Source organism: Fusarium oxysporum, chromosome 12 (assembly GCF_000149955.1).
Source record: "Fusarium oxysporum f. sp. lycopersici 4287 chromosome 12, whole genome shotgun sequence".
Lineage (NCBI taxonomy): Eukaryota > Fungi > Ascomycota > Sordariomycetes > Hypocreales > Nectriaceae > Fusarium > Fusarium oxysporum.
Genome location: NC_030997.1, coordinates 126,136 through 146,242, shown reverse-complemented (window position 1 = coordinate 146,242; position 20,107 = coordinate 126,136). Strand labels below are relative to the sequence as shown.

At 47.7% G+C, this 20,107-nt stretch overlaps 10 protein-coding genes and 2 non-coding genes across 19 annotated transcripts in view; 9 read left to right on the top strand and 3 right to left on the bottom strand.

The window, feature by feature from the left end:
- Nucleotides 1–1,649: 1,649 nt before the first annotated feature.
- On the top strand, nucleotides 1,650–1,740 carry FOXG_21081. The gene has a single exon. It is a non-coding gene; the product is annotated as a tRNA-Pro (tRNA).
- Nucleotides 1,741–1,801: 61 nt separating this feature from the next.
- On the bottom strand, nucleotides 1,802–3,230 carry FOXG_13114 (uncharacterized protein). Its single transcript, XM_018393069.1, has 3 exons — nucleotides 3,066–3,230; nucleotides 2,300–3,016; nucleotides 1,802–2,246 (listed from the first exon to the last, which is right to left on the bottom strand). The coding sequence occupies exons 2-3, from the start codon at nucleotides 2,586–2,588 to the stop codon at nucleotides 1,858–1,860; spliced, it is 678 nt and encodes a 225-aa protein (XP_018252259.1). The 5' UTR covers nucleotides 2,589–3,016; nucleotides 3,066–3,230; the 3' UTR covers nucleotides 1,802–1,857.
- An 829-nt stretch (nucleotides 3,231–4,059) lies between these two features.
- On the top strand, nucleotides 4,060–4,182 carry FOXG_21080 (uncharacterized protein; the record flags this gene model as incomplete). The annotated part of the gene is made up of 1 exon (XM_018401423.1): nucleotides 4,060–4,182. The coding sequence occupies one exon, from the start codon at nucleotides 4,060–4,062 to the stop codon at nucleotides 4,180–4,182; it is 123 nt and encodes a 40-aa protein (XP_018252258.1).
- Nucleotides 4,183–4,375: 193 nt separating this feature from the next.
- FOXG_13113 (uncharacterized protein) lies at nucleotides 4,376–6,094 on the top strand (the record flags this gene model as incomplete). The annotated part of the gene is made up of 3 exons (XM_018393068.1): nucleotides 4,376–4,540; nucleotides 4,586–5,626; nucleotides 5,675–6,094. 3 exons carry the CDS (start codon nucleotides 4,376–4,378, stop codon nucleotides 6,092–6,094), a joined length of 1,626 nt encoding a protein of 541 aa, XP_018252257.1.
- A 235-nt stretch (nucleotides 6,095–6,329) lies between these two features.
- Nucleotides 6,330–6,429, bottom strand: FOXG_21079. Its single transcript has one exon. It is a non-coding gene; the product is annotated as a tRNA-Leu (tRNA).
- A 365-nt stretch (nucleotides 6,430–6,794) lies between these two features.
- FOXG_13112 (uncharacterized protein) lies at nucleotides 6,795–8,279 on the top strand. The gene is made up of 2 exons (XM_018393067.1): nucleotides 6,795–6,982; nucleotides 7,035–8,279. Exons 1-2 carry the CDS (start codon nucleotides 6,805–6,807, stop codon nucleotides 7,802–7,804), a joined length of 948 nt encoding a protein of 315 aa, XP_018252256.1. The 5' UTR covers nucleotides 6,795–6,804; the 3' UTR covers nucleotides 7,805–8,279.
- Nucleotides 8,280–8,368: 89 nt separating this feature from the next.
- On the top strand, nucleotides 8,369–10,137 carry FOXG_13111 (uncharacterized protein). The gene is made up of 3 exons (XM_018393066.1): nucleotides 8,369–8,662; nucleotides 8,711–9,043; nucleotides 9,095–10,137. Exons 1-3 carry the CDS (start codon nucleotides 8,507–8,509, stop codon nucleotides 9,977–9,979), a joined length of 1,374 nt encoding a protein of 457 aa, XP_018252255.1. The 5' UTR covers nucleotides 8,369–8,506; the 3' UTR covers nucleotides 9,980–10,137.
- A 382-nt stretch (nucleotides 10,138–10,519) lies between these two features.
- FOXG_13110 (uncharacterized protein) lies at nucleotides 10,520–14,239 on the top strand. 3 transcript variants are annotated; one of them, XM_018393063.1, is made up of 10 exons: nucleotides 10,520–10,753; nucleotides 10,813–10,833; nucleotides 10,885–10,933; nucleotides 10,984–11,059; nucleotides 11,108–11,298; nucleotides 11,351–11,385; nucleotides 11,437–11,557; nucleotides 11,608–11,951; nucleotides 12,004–12,126; nucleotides 12,182–14,239. In XM_018393063.1, exons 1-10 carry the CDS (start codon nucleotides 10,655–10,657, stop codon nucleotides 12,704–12,706), a joined length of 1,584 nt encoding a protein of 527 aa, XP_018252252.1. In that variant the 5' UTR covers nucleotides 10,520–10,654; the 3' UTR covers nucleotides 12,707–14,239. The 3 variants fall into 3 exon arrangements, with proteins under 3 accessions (XP_018252252.1, XP_018252253.1, XP_018252254.1); XM_018393065.1 differs by having other exon boundaries at nucleotides 10,596–10,753; nucleotides 11,608–12,126; nucleotides 12,182–13,800; XM_018393064.1 differs by having other exon boundaries at nucleotides 10,520–10,933; nucleotides 11,108–11,385.
- On the bottom strand, nucleotides 11,508–15,103 carry FOXG_13109 (uncharacterized protein). Of its 6 annotated transcripts, none has more exons than XM_018393057.1 (11): nucleotides 14,783–15,103; nucleotides 14,649–14,727; nucleotides 14,405–14,591; nucleotides 14,294–14,345; nucleotides 14,137–14,240; nucleotides 13,977–14,086; nucleotides 13,751–13,919; nucleotides 13,568–13,700; nucleotides 13,246–13,514; nucleotides 12,172–13,168; nucleotides 11,508–12,117 (listed from the first exon to the last, which is right to left on the bottom strand). In XM_018393057.1, the coding sequence occupies exons 1-10, from the start codon at nucleotides 14,960–14,962 to the stop codon at nucleotides 12,988–12,990; spliced, it is 1,464 nt and encodes a 487-aa protein (XP_018252246.1). In that variant the 5' UTR covers nucleotides 14,963–15,103; the 3' UTR covers nucleotides 11,508–12,117; nucleotides 12,172–12,987. The 6 variants fall into 6 exon arrangements, with proteins under 6 accessions (XP_018252246.1, XP_018252249.1, XP_018252248.1 ...); XM_018393059.1 differs by lacking the exon at nucleotides 11,508–12,117 and having other exon boundaries at nucleotides 12,118–12,692; nucleotides 12,787–13,168; nucleotides 14,783–15,079; XM_018393060.1 differs by having other exon boundaries at nucleotides 12,172–13,514.
- Nucleotides 15,104–15,205: 102 nt separating this feature from the next.
- FOXG_21078 (uncharacterized protein) lies at nucleotides 15,206–15,343 on the top strand (the record flags this gene model as incomplete). The annotated part of the gene is made up of 1 exon (XM_018401422.1): nucleotides 15,206–15,343. The coding sequence occupies one exon, from the start codon at nucleotides 15,206–15,208 to the stop codon at nucleotides 15,341–15,343; it is 138 nt and encodes a 45-aa protein (XP_018252245.1).
- A 31-nt stretch (nucleotides 15,344–15,374) lies between these two features.
- On the top strand, nucleotides 15,375–17,136 carry FOXG_21077 (uncharacterized protein). The gene is made up of 3 exons (XM_018401421.1): nucleotides 15,375–16,242; nucleotides 16,299–16,664; nucleotides 16,721–17,136. The coding sequence occupies exons 1-3, from the start codon at nucleotides 15,485–15,487 to the stop codon at nucleotides 17,043–17,045; spliced, it is 1,449 nt and encodes a 482-aa protein (XP_018252244.1). The 5' UTR covers nucleotides 15,375–15,484; the 3' UTR covers nucleotides 17,046–17,136.
- Nucleotides 17,137–18,667: 1,531 nt separating this feature from the next.
- FOXG_13108 (uncharacterized protein) overlaps nucleotides 18,668–20,107 on the top strand; it is a gene marked incomplete at both ends in the record, with an annotated part of 2,138 nt that continues 698 nt past the window's right edge. The window contains 2 exons of the mRNA XM_018393056.1: nucleotides 18,668–19,211; nucleotides 19,691–20,028. Of these exons, the coding sequence (XP_018252243.1) occupies nucleotides 18,668–19,211; nucleotides 19,691–20,028 (882 nt within the window). The remainder of the gene's footprint in view (nucleotides 19,212–19,690; nucleotides 20,029–20,107) is intronic.

The window sequence follows — 20,107 nt, the reverse complement described above, 5'->3', positions numbered from 1 at the left end:
GTTGTCATTCGGATAGCGGGACGCGGCCCCTCTGGAACGAAGCCTTTTATTAGTCATGGACATTATATTACAGGTCGCTGTGTTGAATTATACTTTCGAGGAACAACTCTATAATCGTCACAGAAGAGATGTGGCAGGTTTGAACATAAAAGCACGTAAACCCCGCCCTCTTGGATTCGTCTCTTTCCTCCCAAGTTCTGTCTAGTGACATAAACTCTCAGCCACCGGTCTCAACTGCAAATAAAACATCTCGCTCAGAACTTAGGCATAATACTACAATGCCTGACCAATCAATGTACTGTAAAAGTTGATAAGCAAACCTAGATTATGCTTCCTTTGCCGGCCCCAAGGGAACATAAGATGCTCCAGTCCCCTCCTTGCCACCATTCTTCCCTTCAACGAGTCAAAGCCGTCGCCAATATTGTCCATACACTGTATCCTATCAGACAGCGGCTACTTTGCGTACAGGTTTATTTTCAAGATTTAGATCGAAGCTAGAGGACACGTTGACTCATGGGCAATGTTTCCATCGGCTCTGCAACTGCAGCCTTGTAAACTCATCCCTCACCCGCAGTTGCAAACCTGTGCCAAAAAAAGAACTAACTGTGCGAGCCTGCAATACAGTTAACCAGTTCTACCGTACAAGACCCGATACCATCCTTTTAACCCATAACACCAACCACGTTTTAGTTGTATCATGTGTTTCGGAAATATCACACGGCCTATTGTACAGGTACAGGACTCAAGACAAACATGGTACCCGGGACCAGCATGGGCCCCAAGACCTACAGCAGCAACGGGACCAAGTGCGCCACCACAAGTCTTCGCATTTAACGCCCCAACGCATCGACCTCTTACTGTGGGGTCAGCGATACGCAGGCTTCGTCACGGGCACTTCACCAATAGAATCACACCAAGACGAGGAACGATGATGTTCAACGCGGGTTATGCAGCGGGCATGAGAACTGCAGCTGCCACGAGAGCTGCACCAACCGCGAGAGCTGCACCAACCGCGAGAGCTGCACCAACCGCGAGAGCTGCACCAACCGCGGCAGCACAAGCCACGCGGTCCGGATCGAAACCCTCAAAGCATCGCCGTGTTAGTTGGAGGGCGAGGGCAACGTTGCACAAGCGACAGTTCACGGTTCACGGGGGGGTTGGATATACCAGGAGATATCCAGCGTGAGCTGCAGCTACTGCGAGACCAAGGACGCCTTCATAAATCGAAGAGTACGCCAGATTGACCATAATGCTTTGCTCTATCACTTAGAGTACAGCACTTGGTAAGGTACATCACTGGCGGTTACCAAATAGAAAAAGACTAAACAAAGATATGATGTTCCTTGTCATTATTCCTCCATATGACGAAAAGTCTCTGATAGATGGTTTGTACACCTGTATGCGTGAGTGTTCAATGGTATTCTAGTTCCCTAGTTTCTCTTTGGTCATCTCCAGGGGGGACAACTACGTGAGGTTTGAGTAGTCGTTCAGGATTAAAGGAGTACGTTTTATTGTAGTTCGACTGGAGGGGCGGATTGCAAAGGGTATTGAGGTATTGTACGATGCATAATTGAGAATGTTGGTTTGCTTTTGGCGACATGAGGAATATAATGGTAAATGGATACTTATATATCACGTGATGTCAAACCGGTCTGGTGGTCTAGTGGTATGATTCTCGCTTAGGGAAAACCCTATAGCTTAGCTTGCGAGAGGTCCCGGGTTCAATCCCCGGCCAGACCCTTTTCTTTTGCTTATGAAGACTCTTCAAGGTCACTCAATTCTCCTTTTTGCTCCAGATACAGCTTGAAGTCAGGATCTTGATATTGCAACCGGTACGAATAAGCAGTAAGAGATGGTCTAATTAATACTATCCCAAAATGCCCAATCAATATCCGCGAACTCAAATCCAAACGGCTGCAGTTCAGTCTCTACAGGTCGAGTCTGCCAGACCTCCTGTGGAACACCGACTTGGCTTTCTAGTTCTGCAATTGTCTTCCTTTCCAGCTCGGCCAAGTCCTTCTCAAGCTTGGTAACAAACCCTGGCTTCTGCATCTCAGTCAGGCCTGGTTTCTGCCGGCACTCATACCACGTCGCAACCACTGATCTTGCAGCATGAGATTTTCTTCTGTCGTCTTCAAGGTCGGATAAATGATCTGCTACGGCGTAAAGCTGTGAGAGTAGTGTCCAAGCTGATTTGATAAGGTTGACATCTGCCAAGTTCGACATGTCGACCAAGATTCCAATAACTACCCATTTATTAGCAGGATACAACTCAGTCGGACAGAGAACTGCTACTCACAAGCGTACCAGAGAAATGAGCTCTCGACAAGCCATATAAACGGCTTCAGCTGAAGATTTGAATGAGAGACGACGATATACCGCATACCCTGCATACAAGCATTGAAGTGCTCAACATGACATTGATCATCACTATGCTGAGATCGCATGCGAGCTTCATGGAGCTTTCTCAGCCGTAAAACGTTGACAACAGCCCGCGCGGTAATCTGCAATATCGCATGTAACGGGTTGATGGGATCACAATACTGCAGAAAGTTTTCGTTGAGGCCAGCCTCGAGGTCGTCAATCATAGAGTCAGCCCAAACAGCCAAGAAGAGATTTGTCACCCGCTGTGGCCTGGCTCGCCTGTGTCAGTCGAAAACCGCGCTGCTTCTCCATGATCCAGTACGTAAACAGCGTATACGAGAAACTCGTCAGACCAGTTCGGTCCTTTGGTGGTGTTCTTGAACTTGGATCAAGATCGTCGTCTTCAATGTTCAAAGGAAGTCTGACATCCCCAGCCTGCGCCAAAGGACAAGGGAGTGACATTATTTTTCAGGGAAAGAATCAGATCGAGGTGTTGAAGCTGCCACCAGAGTCGACGACGGTCCTCTGTTTCAATCGGTGAAAGACCTAGTACTGTGCCGTCGCGGTGCATGCCAAGTTGTTCTGCGCTTCGGGAGATGAGACCCATCAAAGTCCACATGCTGCGCGAAGTCAAGACGTCGACGTTTGCTTTCTAGCAGCATGTTAGTCCGTGGTAAGCGGATTCTGGGAAGGTAACTCACGATGTACAGGCACATAGCTTTCAAGGTTGAGATACTGTCAATAGCAAGCAGACTTATTCTTGAGAAGGCCATGTCACATTGAACGCGACATTCATTCGTAACAGACGATTTCGTACGACCAAAAATATTCAAGCACTCTTGATTCGTCAAACTCGTAGCGCCAAATAAACAAGTTGACAATATGAGCACATGGTCTCCGTTATCAAGTCTTCTCCACTTCTCAGCATCAGACAACGCGGCTCTGAGATGGGTAAGAGTCCAACTGAAGCTGATCTTGACAATGTGCTCGACTCGCTCCATGAAGAAATCCCATAGCTTGAGGGCCTCTGCTTGGGGTATCGGGCAAAAGTCGAGTTTCTCCGAGAGGATGGTGTTGTCTCGCCACGGTGAGCCATGAAACGCGTGAGGGAGATGCTTGCCTGGTGATAGGGCTGAACCTCGAGGATTAGAGGCATTGAACTTTGGCTTGGAGCCTTTGTAAAGACGCGAAACGTCGATCCAGGTATGCCATCCCTCTCTGAGATTATTAGAATCGGTCTCATGATATACACCCCGCAAACCTTTGGTCTGACTTACGACTCATGATAAACAGACTTTCCCTCCTCCTGAACAATAATCGGTGTCTCAGCATTACTCCCCTCTGTCGGACTAGCCTTCACACTCTGCCCTCTCAACCTCTCAGGCGTATCTGACAAAGGATCACCACCCAGCGCTCTCACCGCCTCCTCTAATTTTCTGATCCTCTCAAAAGGCGAGACTTCAGGGTAGGTGCAGTTATCATGCTTGCGACGCTTACAATTAGAACACGGCGGTTCTGCTCTGTCGCATTTGACTTTGCGTTTTGCACATGGTTCGCAGGCCTGAGACCGCATTCTGGATTATTTCTTACTGTGATCTTCGTGGTGGTATTGAGGGTTGGTGATCGGTGTTGTTGAGATCCATGACGTTGTGTAATTAAAAGCTCGGGCGACCCCGCGAGGTTTTTGGTAGTGAGATGGGTCAGCTCGGGCTCGGTACCGAGACCGAGATTTTGGAAATGGTGTCTGATTGGTTGATCGACATGGTGCTTGACGATCTGGCAGGGAGATATGTAATTGACTTGGAACGCCAGCAATAATGTCTTCTTTATTTAAGACCATGCTGATGTTTCGCTACTCCTTATTATCTGATGTTACAATATTGCATAGTATTCTCAACCAAAGCTTCTTTTTCACTGTTGCAGACATTGCAAGCCCCCTTTGACCAATATCCTCTAAACATAGCACGAAACACCGTTGCATCTGTCTTGCTATTTAACAAGAGTTGTCATGATGGATGAAAAAGAAACCAGAAATGAGATGCCACCGAATAGGCCAAGCGCCGACATGGAAAAGACATCTTCCGACGACGCTGATAACGAAAAGATATATCCTCCAAAGAAAGTCGTCCTACCAACAATGCTAGCTCTCTTCCTCGTATTCTTCCTCGTCGCACTGGTAAGCAAACCCTCATACAACCCTTTCATCATATTAACCATACAGGACCGCACAATCATTGGCACAGCGATCCCCACCATCTCCGCCGAGTTCGATAGCTTCGGCGACATCGCCTGGTACGAATCCGCCTTCCTCCTGCCCCTCTGCGTCTTCCAGCTCTCCTTCGGTCTCGTCTTTAAATACTACTCCACTAAATGGGTTTTGTTCATTTTAACCGCCATATTCGAAATTGGATCGATTGTTTGTGCAGCTGCACCTAACTCGAATGCTTTAATCGTTGGACGAGCTATCACTGGAATTGGCGGTGCGGGTATCGGCTCTGGTGTTTTTATCTACATCACGCTGCTTTTTCCGTTGGAGGAGAGGCCGAAGTATCTTGGTTCCCTTGGTTCTGCGTTTGGAATCTCGTCGATCCTGGGGCCGATTCTTGGGGGTTATCTTACCTCTGTTACATGGCGGTGGTGCTTTTGGATCAACGTTCCTATCGGTGGACTCTCACTCATTCTTCTGTGCATTTTGGCGCCGAACCGACCACCACCAAGCCAACCAGCGAAGTCATGGCGTCAGAGATTACTCGATCTCGATCCACTGGGTTTTCTCATGGTTGCTGGATCAGTCGTCAGTCTTCTCTTCGCACTCGAGTTTGGCAAAGAAAACCAAGAATGGACAAGCGGACGAGTCATCGCTCTCTTTGTCGTCTTTGGTGTCTTATTCCTTATCTTCGCAGGCTACCAAGCTTGGAGGAAAGAAAAGGCAACAGTACCCCCACGAATTCTTTTCCAGCGGACCACATTCTTTGCCTGTCTGAACGCCCTGGCCATTGGTTCTGTACTGGTTATCTACTCGTTTTACCTTCCAGTTTGGTTCCAAGTGGTCAAGGGCAAATCGCCGCAAGATTCAGGTATTGCTTTGATACCGCTACTACTTAGCAATGTGTTCTGTGTTATTCTTGGTGGTGTTTTGGTTAGCAAGATTGGGTACTACACGCCGTTTGCTATCGCTGGATGTGCTGTGCTTATTGTTGGCTCGGCATTGATAAGTACTTGGACTGCGGATGTCAGCAAGGCCAAATGGATTGGCTATCAGGTATGTTTAGTCTACAAAATGTTGAGTGTTGCTAACTGACAACTGCAGATTATCACTGGAGCGGGTATGGGTTTGACGCTGCAACAGCCTGCCATTGCCATTCAGAGCGTCCTCCCGGAAAGCGACAGCCCAATCGGCCTTTCCATCTTGAACTTTCTCATTTTCCTCGGCGGAACAGTTTTTGTCACCGTGTCGCAGACGTTACTCGAAGGGCAACTGGAGAGCAGAATTGCAAAATATATCCCCGGAGTGGACATCAATACGCTTGCAAACAGTGGTGCAACAAATCTTTGGAATCTTGTTCCTTCTGACAAGGTTGACCTGGTGTTGAACGCGTATAACGATTCGATGAGGTCAATCTGGTATCTTGGCTTGGGCATGGGATGTTTCGCTCTGATTATGTCTTTCGGATTCGAGTGGAAGAACGTCAAGGCGAGGAAGACGACCGGGGCAGCTGCAACTGCATAGTTTGTCAAGATTGTATATAAACATTATCTCTAATAGACAGGGTCCCCTATTCTAGCAACAATACTCTCAACCGACTTTGAGGTGTTTTTACTTAGAGGCTCTCGCCAAGTTAAGTGAAGATGGCTGGCTTGATCATGGTCATTGGAGAACAAAAACGAATGACGAGCCGTCAGGCGCATCCTGTCCTCTTGTCAGCTGAGGTTTAATCAAGGGTCAAAAATACAAAAAGATAATCTGATGAGACTGGGACTCGAACCCAGGAGGATTGCTCCACCAGGAAATTGGTGTTAAGGTTAACCTTAACCTGGCGCCATAACCAACTCGGCCATCTCACCGATGATTGGATGACATTTTTTAGCAAGATTATGATTTATATCCAGCAATTCTTGCGCAGCCATTAGATGGCCTCTATTTCCGCGCCTGGAACCCCCAAGAAGCGGGCTGGCATTAGAGCTTACTACCTATCATAGAAGTCATCGCAAAGCATGTTTTACACTTGGTCTTAACTCACTTTCATCAACCCATGCTCTGAAAGTTATCTTATCGCCAAAGCCGCTATTTCCGCAGACTTAAAATTAGTGGCTTGCCTGCCCCTGTCTGTTACTAAGGTACGCCAGCAAACAACGGCTCTAGAACATCTTGGCAGGGAAGATAGCTTCAAAACTATCGATTTCTAAAGTGGGCCAACTATCAGGGTCTCCTTTATTACTATGTTTATGACAGCCGCCACCCGGACATTTTCAACGCCATCTTTTCCTTCTTCATTTTTCCTTCAACGTTGTCCAGCCAAATTTGTTGGCAAGTCTCTCGTTATGCGTTTTAACTCAATTCTTCCACTGGCCTTTGGGCTCCCAGCGGTGATAGCGGGCCCTTGTAAACCCAGTTCTTGTAAGTTTCGCGAGCGCATGGGTCAACGCAGTCATCTAATAAGCTTCCGTAGCTTCTCAGTCCAGTGATGCGGTGTTGACAACCGCAACTCAGGCGACTGCGTCTGGAGTCGCGTCTACGGAGACAGCTAGTACCACTGTACCAGGGACCATCGAGACTTCTACTGCTGATGTTTCGCTCGCATCGACCTCAATTGAATCTGACACTACTACCCTCATAACATCACTCGACACGACCGAGACTACGACGCTTGTCCCCACAACAACAACATCGGAAGAACCCGCAGTAACAACTTTCAACATCATCGCCCAAGGCGGCCCAGCAGACGGCATAGTAATGGGCCAGAGGGAAAACTATTACAATCTCGAATTCTCCTCCAACCCAGCCTGGGAACCCGTCGCCCTCATCCTCGAAGAAGGCACAGGCTACCTCCGCCGCGCCGACCCATACCGCCCCAACTTCCCACTCGTCTGCATCCGCTGGGGTTCAGGTACAGTACCTAACCCAGGCTGGTTCATCGATTGCTCAGCGTCAGACACATACTACGGTGCGCCTGTAAAATGCGATCTGAAAGCTGGTGGTGAGCTGTCTTGCTATATTCCTGCTGGGCATTGTCGGTTCTATACCATTCCCCCGAGGGATGATGATGGGTGGGATTGTCAGGCAGATGATGGGGTGTTTCGGAACTTTTACACGGAGGAGAGTACGGATGAGGATGATGTTACTTACTATGACCCTTGGATGGGCTTTGGAGGGTATGAAGGTAAAGGCTTCTATAATCCCTTGGAGCCAGTGACGTTCCGTTGGAGAAGTGCGGATTAGATAATCTCATTGCACATATGTGCCGTCGCTGGTATATAACTCACTTGCTTGAAAGGGTACTACACGCGAATACGCGTAAAGCACAGATTCCCTCGGTTTCTGAGATCAAGTTTTGGGAGATCAGTGCTGGAAGGATAACTCAGGATGATATCATATTTGAGTGGTTTAAGTTCACTATGTAATATTAGGTATTCTCGGTACTCACGGAGGTTAATAAACCTCTGGAATAGGGTTACTGCATTGTCCTTGCTCGTGCAGGTTCATCATGCAATATGGTTGCATCGCTCCAACTGGTGGACTATATTGGGGGTATATGTGAATCTCTTCTGATCATGCAAGATCAGTGTCCCGAGTTTGTCACTCGACGGCACAGACTCGTTTATCCACAAATGGCCACCGCCAATCGTGGCGTGACAAAGCCTCTCAGGAATTGAAAAGTAAACTTTTCTTTCTTTCCAAAAACATAACGGCTCGATTATCGCGGCATTCCGGCCCGTATCTGGACGATCGTCGACTCCCGTTCCGAATCCGGATATCACGGGGTGTTGAGCTCCGGTATGCTGCATTTATCACCCCATGGGGATGAGGGGAATGGCATGTGTAATTTGCATGCCGAATGCAACAACTATATAACATGTAGTTAATCACTGTTTGTCATGATCAGCAGAATTGATCAAGTTCAGTCACTTTTCAGATCTCAAGATGAAGTTTGCTTCAATTGTCGCGGCCGCTTTTGCTAGCGCTCCGGCGTTGGCTGTACCTGCTGGGTTCGTTACCACTGATGGAACAAAGTTCCAACTTGACGGAAAGGACTTTTTCTTCGCTGGTAGCAATGCCTACTACCTCCCCTTCAACGTCGTAAGTGCCCTTGAAACGCAGCATTCACACCAAAACTGACCTTTTCAGTGGGGAACGGATCACTACGCAGATGTCAAGCTAGGCCTTCAACTTGCAAAAGACGCTGGTCTCAAAGTCATGCGCACCTGGGCCTTCCACGACAACAACAGGACTTATGTCTCTGGTGGTTTGCCTCAGTACGGTACTGGTGCTGAGAACACTGTCATGCAGTTCTTTGAGAAGGACGGAAGCGTCAAGATTGATCTGAGCAAGCTTGATGTTGTGATTGAAGCTGCTGAGGCTACCAACATGAAACTCATTTTGGCTTTGACTAACAATTGGGCTGATTATGGTGGTATGGATGTCTATACAGTCAACCTTGGCGGCCGGTACCATGATGATGTGAGTTCACCAGAGCATTGGGTGGAGAAATGGGACTAATGGATAATACAGTTCTATCGTCTTCCTGCTATCAAGAAGGCTTTCAAGAACTACATCTCAGCCGTTGTGAACCGATACAAGGACTCTCCCGCCGTTTTTGCCTGGGAAATCGCCAACGAGCCCCGCTGCGGCGCCGACGGAACTCGAAACCTTCCCCGTGGACCCGACTGTACCCCCGCAACCATCACTTCCTGGGTCAGCGAGATGAGCACATACATCAAGTCCCTCGACCCAAATCATCTCGTTACCACCGGAAGTGAAGGTGGCTTCAACAGACAATCAGACGACTGGACCTACAACGGCGCAGACGGAACCGACTTTGACGCTGAAATCAAGCTTCCCAACATTGACTTCAACACCTTCCACTCTTACCCTCAGTACTGGAGCAAGACAACAGACTGGGTCGTTCAATGGATCAAAGACCACGCTGCCGCTGGTGCCACGGCCAAAAAGCCCGTCCTTCACGAGGAATACGGCTGGACCGACAAGTCCACTCGCATCGCTACTCTGAGCAAATGGCAAAAAGCGTCTCTTGATCTTGAAGTCAGCGACATGTACTGGCAATTCGGCACCAGCAAGTTCTCATACGGAAAGAATCACGATGATGGGAACACTATCTATCTTGAGGATGATGAGGCTCAGCCGTTGGTTTATGAGCATGCTGCTGCCGTCAATGCCGCCAACGGAGGAGCTGTGACGACGAAGCCTACTACTACTGCTACAGCCACGTCGAAGCCAAGTACTACTCTTTCGACTACTTCCAAGCCGACTGTTACTGGTGGACCTACTGTGCCTAGGTATGGGCAGTGTGGTGGCGCTTCGTGGACTGGACCGACGGTTTGTGCTTCGCCGTATACTTGCAAGGAGCAGAACCAGTGGTATTCCCAATGCTTGTAGTTAGTTTGTCAGCGGTGCTGAAATCAGGCGGTAGCGAGGAGGAAAGTAGCCAGCAACGCTAAGACCAGATCTTAACGAACGAAGCGAATAAAATCTACAAATACATAAATGTTCAGCATAATTTGCAGAATAATTCGAGCTTACCGATTATAGTAGTATTGACAATAGTAGTTTAATTAGTTGATGTCTCTATAAATACCTCAATGGTGCGTTTTAGAGCAACGCATGTTAAGCTGCCCAATAAATGGCAGTTGAGCCGTTAGGCGGATTCATCCAATTAGGACATTGGCTACTCCGTACATGCTCTCATTCTGCCGAGTCTAGAATTCTATCAAACGGTTATAAGTGGGATGACGTGCTTGGCATCGGCTATTTTACACGAAGAAACGGGTTTAAGAAAATAATGTCGTGGCTCCACCGCTATCACCCTGTTGTCAGTGGTAGAAGCTATTAAATATTATGGGACTGCATCTCTTATCAGTGGGGTGATTTTCGCTAAGTGGAATGTGTTCATGTTGACTTTTACTAGCAAGGGTACTGTGCCGAATGAGCCGGCTGTCGTACATACGAGCTAAATACCTCAGGCACCCTAACAGTTTTTACATCTGCATTCCTTCATAATTCTCGCCGGGGTTACATCAACACCTGTAATTTGACGATTAGAAAACACCGGCGATGTCGACGATACGGGAGAATGCCGAAGATAGTCCCGTCAACACGGGCGGGGATGTAAGGGGCAATTCGAGCGACACTTCATCCGACAATATCCTTCTGGTTGGTAGTTCAGAAATAACTCAAATAGACATACATTGAAGCTGACACAAATGCTGTAGGAAAAGCTAGGATATAAACCAGTAATAGGCGGATCAATACCTATCAGATAAATAACAACTAATTATGAACAGGTCCTACAACGTAGCTTCAATCAATTCCACAATTTCGCCACCACATTCGGTCAGTCATCCCGCCCAACGAACCGCGACAAAACTTCTAACACGGCCCAGCTGCCCTTTACTTCATCGGAGGCGTGCGCGTTACTTTCTCAACCGGCATCGCAGCAGGTGGAAATCTAGCCTACTGGTAAGCCCTAACTCGCAGTCTACCTCACTCAGCTAATCCCTTTGAAAGGACGAGTTACATCGTAACATGTGTCTTCACGTTCATAACCGCCGCAGTCATTGCCGAGATCTGCTCTTCCCTGCCTTTAGCTGGGTCCATTTACCTCTGGGCTGCTGAAGCGGGCGGTCCTCGCTTTGGGAGGTTGTTTGGGTTCGTTGTTGCATGGTGGTCTACTACTGCTTGGACGACCTTTTGCGCCAGTTAGTACTGTCTTCGTGCAATATTGATGGGTTCTAATGTTGTGGTATTAAGGCAACACGCAAGCTGCTGTGAATTACATGCTCTCGGTAAGTAATCTTCCATAGCATTACAGGTTCCATCTGGTCTGATATCATCAGGAAATCGTCGTGTTCAACACAGACTTTCCCTCCGACTCATCAAGCGTCAAGTTTCGAGCCGTGCAATGGATCCTGACAGAGATAATGCTCGCGTTAGCCTGCATCTGGAACCTCCTTCCCCGTAAGCCCCCCCAGCACTGCTTTCTATCACACTCATCTAAAATACAACAGCTCGGTACTTCAAGTGGATCTTCGCGCTGTCTAGTAGCATTGTCGTTCTCGACTTTCTCCTCAACCTAATCTGGCTCCCTATCGCCACAAGCAACACTCTTGGCTTTCGTTCAACACACGATGCTTTCATGACGACGTATAACGGCACTGGGGCCCCGCCTGGTTGGAATTGGTGTCTTTCATACCTTGCTACTGCTGGCGTCTTGATAGGCTTTGATGCCTCGGGACATGTAGCTGAAGAGACTAAGAACGCTTCTGTTGCAGCGGCGAGGGGCATTTTCTGGAGTACTGTTGTTAGTGGGATCGGCGGTTTTGTGGTGGTTATTCTCTTCTTGTTCTGCGTGGTAAGTCTTGTCTCATCGAAAGTTTATGGGCTGCTTGATAACACCGTTACAGCCAGATGCGAATACGCTCTTCTCTTATGGCGGTCCTCAGCCTTTTGTGTCAGTATATGCTGCCATCCTCGGGGAGGGTGGACACATAGTCATGAACATTGTGTGCATACTGGCACTTTGGTTTGTAAGTCGCTCTAGTTCCAAATCGCACTACAACGACAAAACTTACGGTTGATTAGAACACCGCAATCGCAGTTACTGCAGCTTCTCGATTGGTATTTGCCGTGGCAAGAGATGGAGTTCTGCCTTGGTCTAGCTGGGTCTCCAAAGTAGAAGCAGGACAGCCTCGCAACGCTGTCTACGTCGTCTGGGGCGTCGCCTCAATCATAACCTGCACCATCCTCCCATCGGCGGTAGCATTCACCTCCCTTGTATCCGCCGCTGGCGTACCCTCGGCAGCTGCATACGGACTCATCTCCCTTGCGCGTCTCTTTCTCACACCCAAGAACTTCCCCAAGCCAGCATGGAGTTTAGGGCGTCTCAGCAAGCCTTTTCAAATCATTGCAGTCTTTTGGAATGGTTGGGTAGTCGCCGTCTTGTTTTCGCCGTACGTCTTCCCAGTTACGGCTGAGTCGTTGAACTACGCGCCCATTATAATGGCGGGCACTACGATACTGGCCTTGTTGACTTGGTGGTTTACTCCAGCGGATAAGTGGTTGCCCAGCCAGAGAATACAGCAGACTTTGGATGCTGATACGAGGTAAGGCGCGCGATGCAAAGAATCAGCTGCCAAGTCTATTGACTAAAAACAACGCTCTCAAAAAACACATTTCTGGCAACATACCATACTTAGGAGTGAGGGGATATTCTCGGTAGTAGGCCATTAAGGGACCTGATTTGCAGAGACTACCAGTCATGGAGAGGCCCTTCATAGGTATCTAGAAGTGGCCAAGTATCCGGCGCGGCACAAATCTGTTTCCATGCCCTGAGTAGTGACCCACTGGCCAGAAGACCCAGCCTTGAAATAACCCGCATTGCGTTGAAATTATCCTCGGGACTTCATTTGGCGAGCTGAAAAGTGTCGCTCCAATAGTGGGAGACATACAGAGCACCAGACAACCATGACAGCTATCCATGCAATCCCAAAGACGTACCCATGAGTCTGCTTAAACTTGGGGGCCTGCGAAATAGGAAACATCTCTTGCTGAGCAACAGTCTCCACGGCACTAATCGGATGTGGCTGTCAATTACCGCTGTCCAATCTGATCATTGGCTCGAGGGCTGAGAGGTGGTTGAAACTCACTATCCAATTGAGACCATCAGTCCTGTAGTTAGGGCCCTAAGCTGTTTTTTCCCACCGCTACTGGAGTTCAGCCAAGCAGATATCAGCGGTGACAGCGCGCTGTATGCACTGGCGAGATAATAAGCTGCCATAATGAAAGCCTCGCTGCTTGGCCATACTAGAAGCACGATGTAGCTGAACAGCTGTACGCAGCCCAGAATGCAGATTGGTAGAGCCCGATTCTGATAGCTATCTGCAATGAATGCACTCAGAAGCATCCAGACAAGGCCCTAGAAGATGTTTTGTTAACAAGTGGGCAGCAAATATGGCTGAGGTGACTTACTGTACATCCTACCACCGTAGGAATCGCGTTGACTTTCTCAGTGCTGTACTTCGGTTTTTCATCAACACGGAGGGACTTGATCCATAGTGTCATCCATCGTTGAAGATTCACGCCGCAAGTAAGTTCCATGAACCTAAATTCAGTTAGAAGTATCCATAAACGTGATTAAAGGGGGTCACTGACCCCCAAGCAAGACAAAATGCATAAAGTTGCCAAGATCTCAGAACCTGTTTGATCAATGCACGATCCCAATGGGAACCTTCAGCGTCTCGGCCCTCATCGGCCATTCGCTCGATACATCGTTGCTTCTCGTCTTCAGACATCCACCAGAGTTTCTTTGCCTTTGGTTCATCTGTTCAGTGTTGTGTTAGGTCAAGCGCAAATCGTATGATGAACATTTGTGTCTTACCAGGGCAGATGATAAGACCAAGAATGACAACTGGAACGCTGATCAAGAAGTCTAGGATAAATAACCACCGCCAAGCAGCTAGACCTAGGCGACCATTCACGTTTCGATACCTGAGAGATTTGTTAGATTGTACTCGTCAGATGTAGCGAGGCTATCATACAGCCCAGCTTGGATATATCCAGAGAGCATCTGCCCGCTAACGGAGGAGAACCAGAATAGAGTAGTCCGCCTGCTAATCTCCGACTTGCGATACCAACTTCCGATCTGCCAAGTCTCTAAGTAAGCATGTTCCTTCCGTATCTCGTAGAGAATCATACCAGGTAGAATGACCCAGGCATAGCACCGGATTCGCAAAGACCCGTAAAGAATCTAGATCCTTTAGTTAGCCTTCTCCCTCATATCAGGCTTGTAGCCTCGTCGCGACCTACCGTAAGATATAAAGTGTCTTAGCAGTCTCAGCCTTATGCATTCCTAGAACTAGAAGTGACCAAGCCATCGTGCAAGCAGGAAGCCACCAACGAGGCTTGATAAAGGTGAGCATTACTGTTGAAAAAGGTGCCCCGATGATAATGCCGATGTTGAAGTATGTCGTAAGCCAGTTGAGCTTGTTTCCATCTAAAGAAAACTATTAGCCTCTAGATATCAGTGACATTGCGGTGGTGCATAACTCACGAAGGTCCAAGTCCTCTTTCATTCCAGATACATAAGCATTCGTGACATTCGTTTGATCCAGATATTTGACGAAGAAAGTCTTTTACAAAGTCTGTTAACGGGAATTCATTGATCTAGAAGGGGGTTTCCCATACCAAACAGGTGTAAGTGAGAATGGCGGCGTCTAGCTTGAAGATGAGCCACTTCTCTTCTTTGCTAGCGCCAGGCTCATGCCAATGCCACCATCGACGGGTTGGCTTGGACATCTGGACAGGTGATGGTTCAGTCGTTATTACACTCTGCTCAGAGTCTGACTGGTTCTTGTTGGTCGTCATGATAGGCAAATCAAGCAGCTCTGTCCGTCAAAACCTTTGGTAGAGTAAATGTAAAATTGGTGACTCAATTGATGTCAATTAATACAATAAAGAACTGGCCTCCATTCTATCGACAACATCGTCTGGATATTTAAGCTTATATATTAATCTCGACTCCTTTATTTTATCACTCATGAGTACCTTGATAGAAGACCTTGGTATTATTTATTTTACGTGGCTATGGTGGAAACCCTCAATTAAGAGATGAGCAAGTATTCGGCACTGCAGGCCGGAAAAAGAGCCTTATTGCCAAGAGTCCCCCAGTTTATTTCCGGCATGATCGTCTTGTCCACTTGCGCTAGACCGAACATGGGCAAAGCGGCGGCCGCAGGTGTCCACTAGCATGAGCTCTCATGTCGGACCTCAAGGTTCTACTTCGCCAACCCAGTTCCTAATTCTTTCAAATAATGTATTTTCAAAACCCATTGCAGTAATAGCGGCGGCCGAAGACACAGTTCTCACCTCGCTGAGCCTTTAAACCCCATGTCGATCATGACTTCACCACAACGAGCACTCCGGTTCTGCCGGATATGCAAGGCCAAGAAGAAAGCGTGCGGTAAAGAATTACCTACCTGTTCCTACTGCTTCAAACGTGGCTTCGACTGCGTCTACGAAAATGAGAGCGATACACCGCCAATTAGCGACAATGTAGCAGAGGTGTTCAAACCATGGTCTCTTACGTTATTCCCCATGTCTATTTCCACTACCACTTTGGGCAGAACGATGGCTTATCATCTGCACTACCTTTACAAAGTAGTCGGCCAATCTCCCCTTCAAGCCGGGAAACACTTCCTTGACAACTTTCAGAGGTGGTTACCCGTCATAGCCCCACGACGCCTGGATGAGCATATTGAGCTAAGCAAGCGAGGACTTGTTGGGGCTGACGTTTCGATTCTTTTGCTTTCAATATGCCTTGTCACTCTGCGATCCGGTGGAGACTTGGCCGATCCTCTTGTACATCATACAGCAGTACACACTACTGTGAAAACATTGTACGCTCAAGTTCAAGCTATGATGCACGCCAGCGCATCCTTGGTCCAGGCTGGTATTATCTTATCGGCTTATGAGTATGCTAGTGGCCAGATTGACTCAGCCTTTATATCGATCGCTGCATGCATCAGAATGGCACAGGTTGTTGGCGTTGACACTGCATATAATAGGCTGGATGCTGTCCAAAAAGAGACGAGATTGCAAGCGACGTCAGAGTGGAATTTGTGGTGGTCCATCATCGTGCTGGAAAGGTATACCATCTCCCCATAATTTAGCTGGTGTCAGACAACGCGCTGACAGATTTCAGGTTTATCTTGCTAGAGTATAGCGATGCCGGACGCCGAGCTCCCATGGCAGTCTGCCCAAATTTCGACGTACCTTTACCTTCTGACACAGAATCCAACGGCGAATACATTCCCACGTATTGCACAATGTCTTCTTCGACTGTCCAGAGCTCTTCCGGTTTGAGCAGTTTCGGCCGACAAGCGCAAGCTATCTATTTGCTTGACCGCTGCTTGAATGAGACGAATCAGTCTGAACAAGGTGACCCAGAGTCACAACTCTTGAAGCTACAGCAGTTGGACAAAGATTTACAACAGCGGTTGTCTGTGTTCATGACACAGACGCCGCATGAGCCGGGGCTCCGTTGTGGAACTATCGCAACAGTAATACGGTAAGAACACATTCATTCCAAATAATCCCAATACCCCAGCTTTAACTTCATGATAGGTCGTTATACATTTTACACAAGATATTGTCGAGAGCGGGCTCGTTGCCAGTAGACCTTGATCGAGAGCGATGGGTTAAGAGCTCTGAAGCCGCGTTAGAGACAATCACTAAGATCATGATTGATGTTGCGAAGCATCATCTGGATTATATTTCTCGCTCTGGTGTTGACAGCTTGGCTTTCTGCTGTGCATGTAACCTTCGCGTGACTATAAAGTATATTGAAGATCGTTGTAAGCATGGCTATGTATGCAAAAGTCTGTTAGATGATATGGGTTATTTAAAGACCTTAGAAACCGTGTTTAATAGGAGATGGAGGTTTAATTAACAGTTATATCGCGGTCTTGTGTATATCCCCTCTGTAAAGCCTGTTGCTACCCAAGCTATGATAGCGACAGGTTAATATTAATACTGACAATGCATTTCAGTATGCTATATAAGATCTTACGGATTATAAATAATTAATTACTACATGTGGCTTAGGCTATTGTATGGTTCATGAGAAGCCAAGATTGCTACCCAATCTGCATCGCTATGTCAATTTGAGGCCACCCACTGCTGCCTAATTACACAGCCTCTACGCATGTGATGGAAATTACATTTTCAATTCACATGCTAGCACAGTTAAAGCAGCCAGCGACATAAAGTCTATCTTTAAGTGTCTCCCAATTAAATACTGTATCAATCACGGTACTCGTTCAAAATCAGCGGATCATGTCGCAGATGAACCATTTGCGTACAGGCAATAGCTCCCACTTGGGCGACGACATGGATGAACCGCTTGCCGGTATCCGAGCGAGATATTCAGAACCCAACATTGCGACGCAATTAGTCCACATTCAAGCGGCCAACGTGCCGCAACAGAAGTCTTTGGATTTCCTCGAGAGGCTCGACTGTCTATATTTCACAGATCTACTGCGACGTGATGAGAGTCAAAGCTCAACTTAGCCGATCTTAGGTCTTGTCCCAATCAACGCTTTTGAGGAGAGGAAGTACGTAGCCCTCTCGTACACATGGAAGCCGTCCCCGGAAGAGGTCGATATTTCTGACGGTGGGCACTTGGTTGAAGACATTCAGTCTGGCCATCCGAAACAGTCATCCGTGAGAAATATAGTTTTCAGCCGGATAAAGCGGTACATGGATTATGTTAAATACGATTATCTGTGGATCGATCGACACTGCATCCATCAACAGGAAGGCGAATCAAAGGAGATAGGCATGCAGGCAATGGACCGAGTCTATAGCCTTAGCGAGCACCCAGCCGCGTTACTATCGCGGAATATCAATACCTCGGAGCAGCTCCAACTACTGACAGACATTCTCTCTGGAAGCTTTGTGACAATGTGCGGAGATAAATACTTGCCATTATCACCGGCACATTGGAAGAGGGCTCTAGATGCGTTTCAACTTCTACACTATATCACTTCCGATACCTGGTTCTCCAGAGGATGGACTTACCAAGAGAACTATCGTGCGAACAATAATATGACACTACTCATTACCCACTCCCCAAGACTCAACCTTGAAAAGCCATCTCGTCACTTTAAATCTCTGGACGGAGAACTCCTGATCAAGTCCAAGGACTTTTACGAGCAGGCAACAAAACTTTGTCTAGCCTATTCAAATTACAAGCCGACACCACCGTATCTATCCACTATTCTCTCCAGAGCTAAGCGATATAAAATTTCACTCGCTAGCAGCGATGATTCAGCCCCAGTGTCAATGTCCCCGACTATCATCGAAGATATAACGAGTCGCCAACTGGAAAGGGAGTGGGATAGACTAGCCATTATCGCTAACTGCTGCCAGTATACCAAACGCTTGAACAGCTCAAAGCTCCAGGGCAACAAGCACAGTCTTAGTCTATCCTTGCTTACACTTGTTCTGATGAATGGAGAAATCTTGCGTAATCATCCTCGGGAGAAGCTCGACGTCAACGCGGTGAGGAAAATGACTATCATCGAGTTCTTACACAAACACTTCTTCTACGGGTTGGATTGCCCTTGGGAAAATGCAAAGCTTACGTTTAATAAGGGTTGTCGTTTTGCAAACGTTGTTCTGACCGAAGAGGGTGTACGGACTAAGGGTTACCTATGGCGGTTTGTCGGCGAGATCTCAACCGCTCAGTTTCGAAATTACATTCAGACTCGCAAAAGGAAGAGAAACCGCCAGCCGATAAAAAGGCCACTTGACTGGCTAGCGGAGCAATTGGCCGATGAGTGTCCAGTTCTATCCTTGAGGCTGGGCGAAATCCTCTTCGAGCGTCAAGTGCCATTGACAGCTGCAAAGAAATGGATGCTGAATATGGCCGACAAGGTAGAAGAGGCTATAATGCAGGGAAAGCTACTTCACACTGCAGAATTGCTCGACTCTGATACTTTAGGCGTCGCCGTCTTTATCTCGGAGACAGAAGATACTAATACTAACTATAACAGCGATGGAAGTACTAAAATGGGCTCTGAAATGAGTGTTGATAGCGACGATCATGATGAAGGTTTTGACGTGTTCACGTCGTTTGACAGTGCGCATTTCGATCGTGGCGGTTTCGACTTGAATGATCTCGACAAGCATGTCTCGCTTGAAGTCGATTACGATTCTGGAATGAGGGATCGATGCATCCCTCGGTTGTATACGAAACGCTGGATTCATGGGTTATGTTTCTATCCTGGCTGTGCTCAGCAGTCGGTTTTATTTCCTTGGCCACAGTCGTTAAGAGATTTATGAAGAAGGTCAAGTTTTTCAATAGCGCCATTACTCTATTCGGGATAATTACCACCATCAGTCGCCCACCGCAATTTACTGGCTTAGATGGCCGCCACTATCAATAGCCTCAACTAGATCTGCACTAAGAAGATCGGCCCTAAACTAAGTCAACAAACATAAGGGGTGTTTTTCGCATAAAGGATTGGAAAGACAAAGTTTTTCTTTTCTTTTTCTCTTCTGTCTTCACTCACCTTCTGTCACTCATTTCAGGTTTAACCTCGTCATTCGTTATGATTTCGCGCAACCTTCTTACTGGGACCGTTGTCCTGCTGGCGGCTAGTTTGGCTAACGCTGGACCCTGCCACCCTTCGTCAATTGCTTCCTCGTCTACTGTCATTACATCTGTCAGTGAGACTGCGACCAGTTCCTTCGAGGGCGAGGCCGCGACTTCCACTGCTTCTATCGATGCGACCCAGACTGCTACCACCGCGACTGAGTCTGAGTCCGAGAGCGAAACTGGAACAACCTTCATTGTCGAAACGACTTCCACTGTCTCTTCAGTTGAAACCACCACTACAGCTCTTGTCGATACCACCACTGCCGCGCCGGTTATCACCTCTGTTGACACTACCACCGAGGCTACAACCACCACTGCCGCAGCTACCACCACCAGCGAGGCACCTGAAG

Coding starts and splice junctions, on each gene's coding strand:
- FOXG_13114 (XM_018393069.1), bottom strand. CDS start 2,588: ATGATTGACGACCTCGAGGCTGGCCTCAACGAAAACTTTCTGCAGTAT. Junction 2,247..2,299: donor CTCATTTCTCTGGTACGCTT/GTGAGTAGCAGT, acceptor ATAAATGGGTAG/TTATTGGAATCTTGGTCGAC.
- FOXG_13112 (XM_018393067.1), top strand. CDS start 6,805: ATGTTTATGACAGCCGCCACCCGGACATTTTCAACGCCATCTTTTCCT. Junction 6,983..7,034: donor CCCTTGTAAACCCAGTTCTT/GTAAGTTTCGCG, acceptor AAGCTTCCGTAG/CTTCTCAGTCCAGTGATGCG.
- FOXG_13111 (XM_018393066.1), top strand. CDS start 8,507: ATGAAGTTTGCTTCAATTGTCGCGGCCGCTTTTGCTAGCGCTCCGGCG. Junction 8,663..8,710: donor ACTACCTCCCCTTCAACGTC/GTAAGTGCCCTT, acceptor TGACCTTTTCAG/TGGGGAACGGATCACTACGC. Junction 9,044..9,094: donor GCGGCCGGTACCATGATGAT/GTGAGTTCACCA, acceptor TGGATAATACAG/TTCTATCGTCTTCCTGCTAT.
- FOXG_13110 (XM_018393063.1), top strand. CDS start 10,655: ATGTCGACGATACGGGAGAATGCCGAAGATAGTCCCGTCAACACGGGC. Junction 10,934..10,983: donor CAATTTCGCCACCACATTCG/GTCAGTCATCCC, acceptor AACACGGCCCAG/CTGCCCTTTACTTCATCGGA. Junction 12,127..12,181: donor GCATACTGGCACTTTGGTTT/GTAAGTCGCTCT, acceptor ACGGTTGATTAG/AACACCGCAATCGCAGTTAC.
- FOXG_13109 (XM_018393057.1), bottom strand. CDS start 14,962: ATGACGACCAACAAGAACCAGTCAGACTCTGAGCAGAGTGTAATAACG. Junction 14,346..14,404: donor AAGACACTTTATATCTTACG/GTAGGTCGCGAC, acceptor TAAAGGATCTAG/ATTCTTTACGGGTCTTTGCG. Junction 13,515..13,567: donor CTACGGTGGTAGGATGTACA/GTAAGTCACCTC, acceptor AACATCTTCTAG/GGCCTTGTCTGGATGCTTCT.
- FOXG_21077 (XM_018401421.1), top strand. CDS start 15,485: ATGTCGATCATGACTTCACCACAACGAGCACTCCGGTTCTGCCGGATA. Junction 16,243..16,298: donor TCCATCATCGTGCTGGAAAG/GTATACCATCTC, acceptor GACAGATTTCAG/GTTTATCTTGCTAGAGTATA. Junction 16,665..16,720: donor ACTATCGCAACAGTAATACG/GTAAGAACACAT, acceptor ACTTCATGATAG/GTCGTTATACATTTTACACA.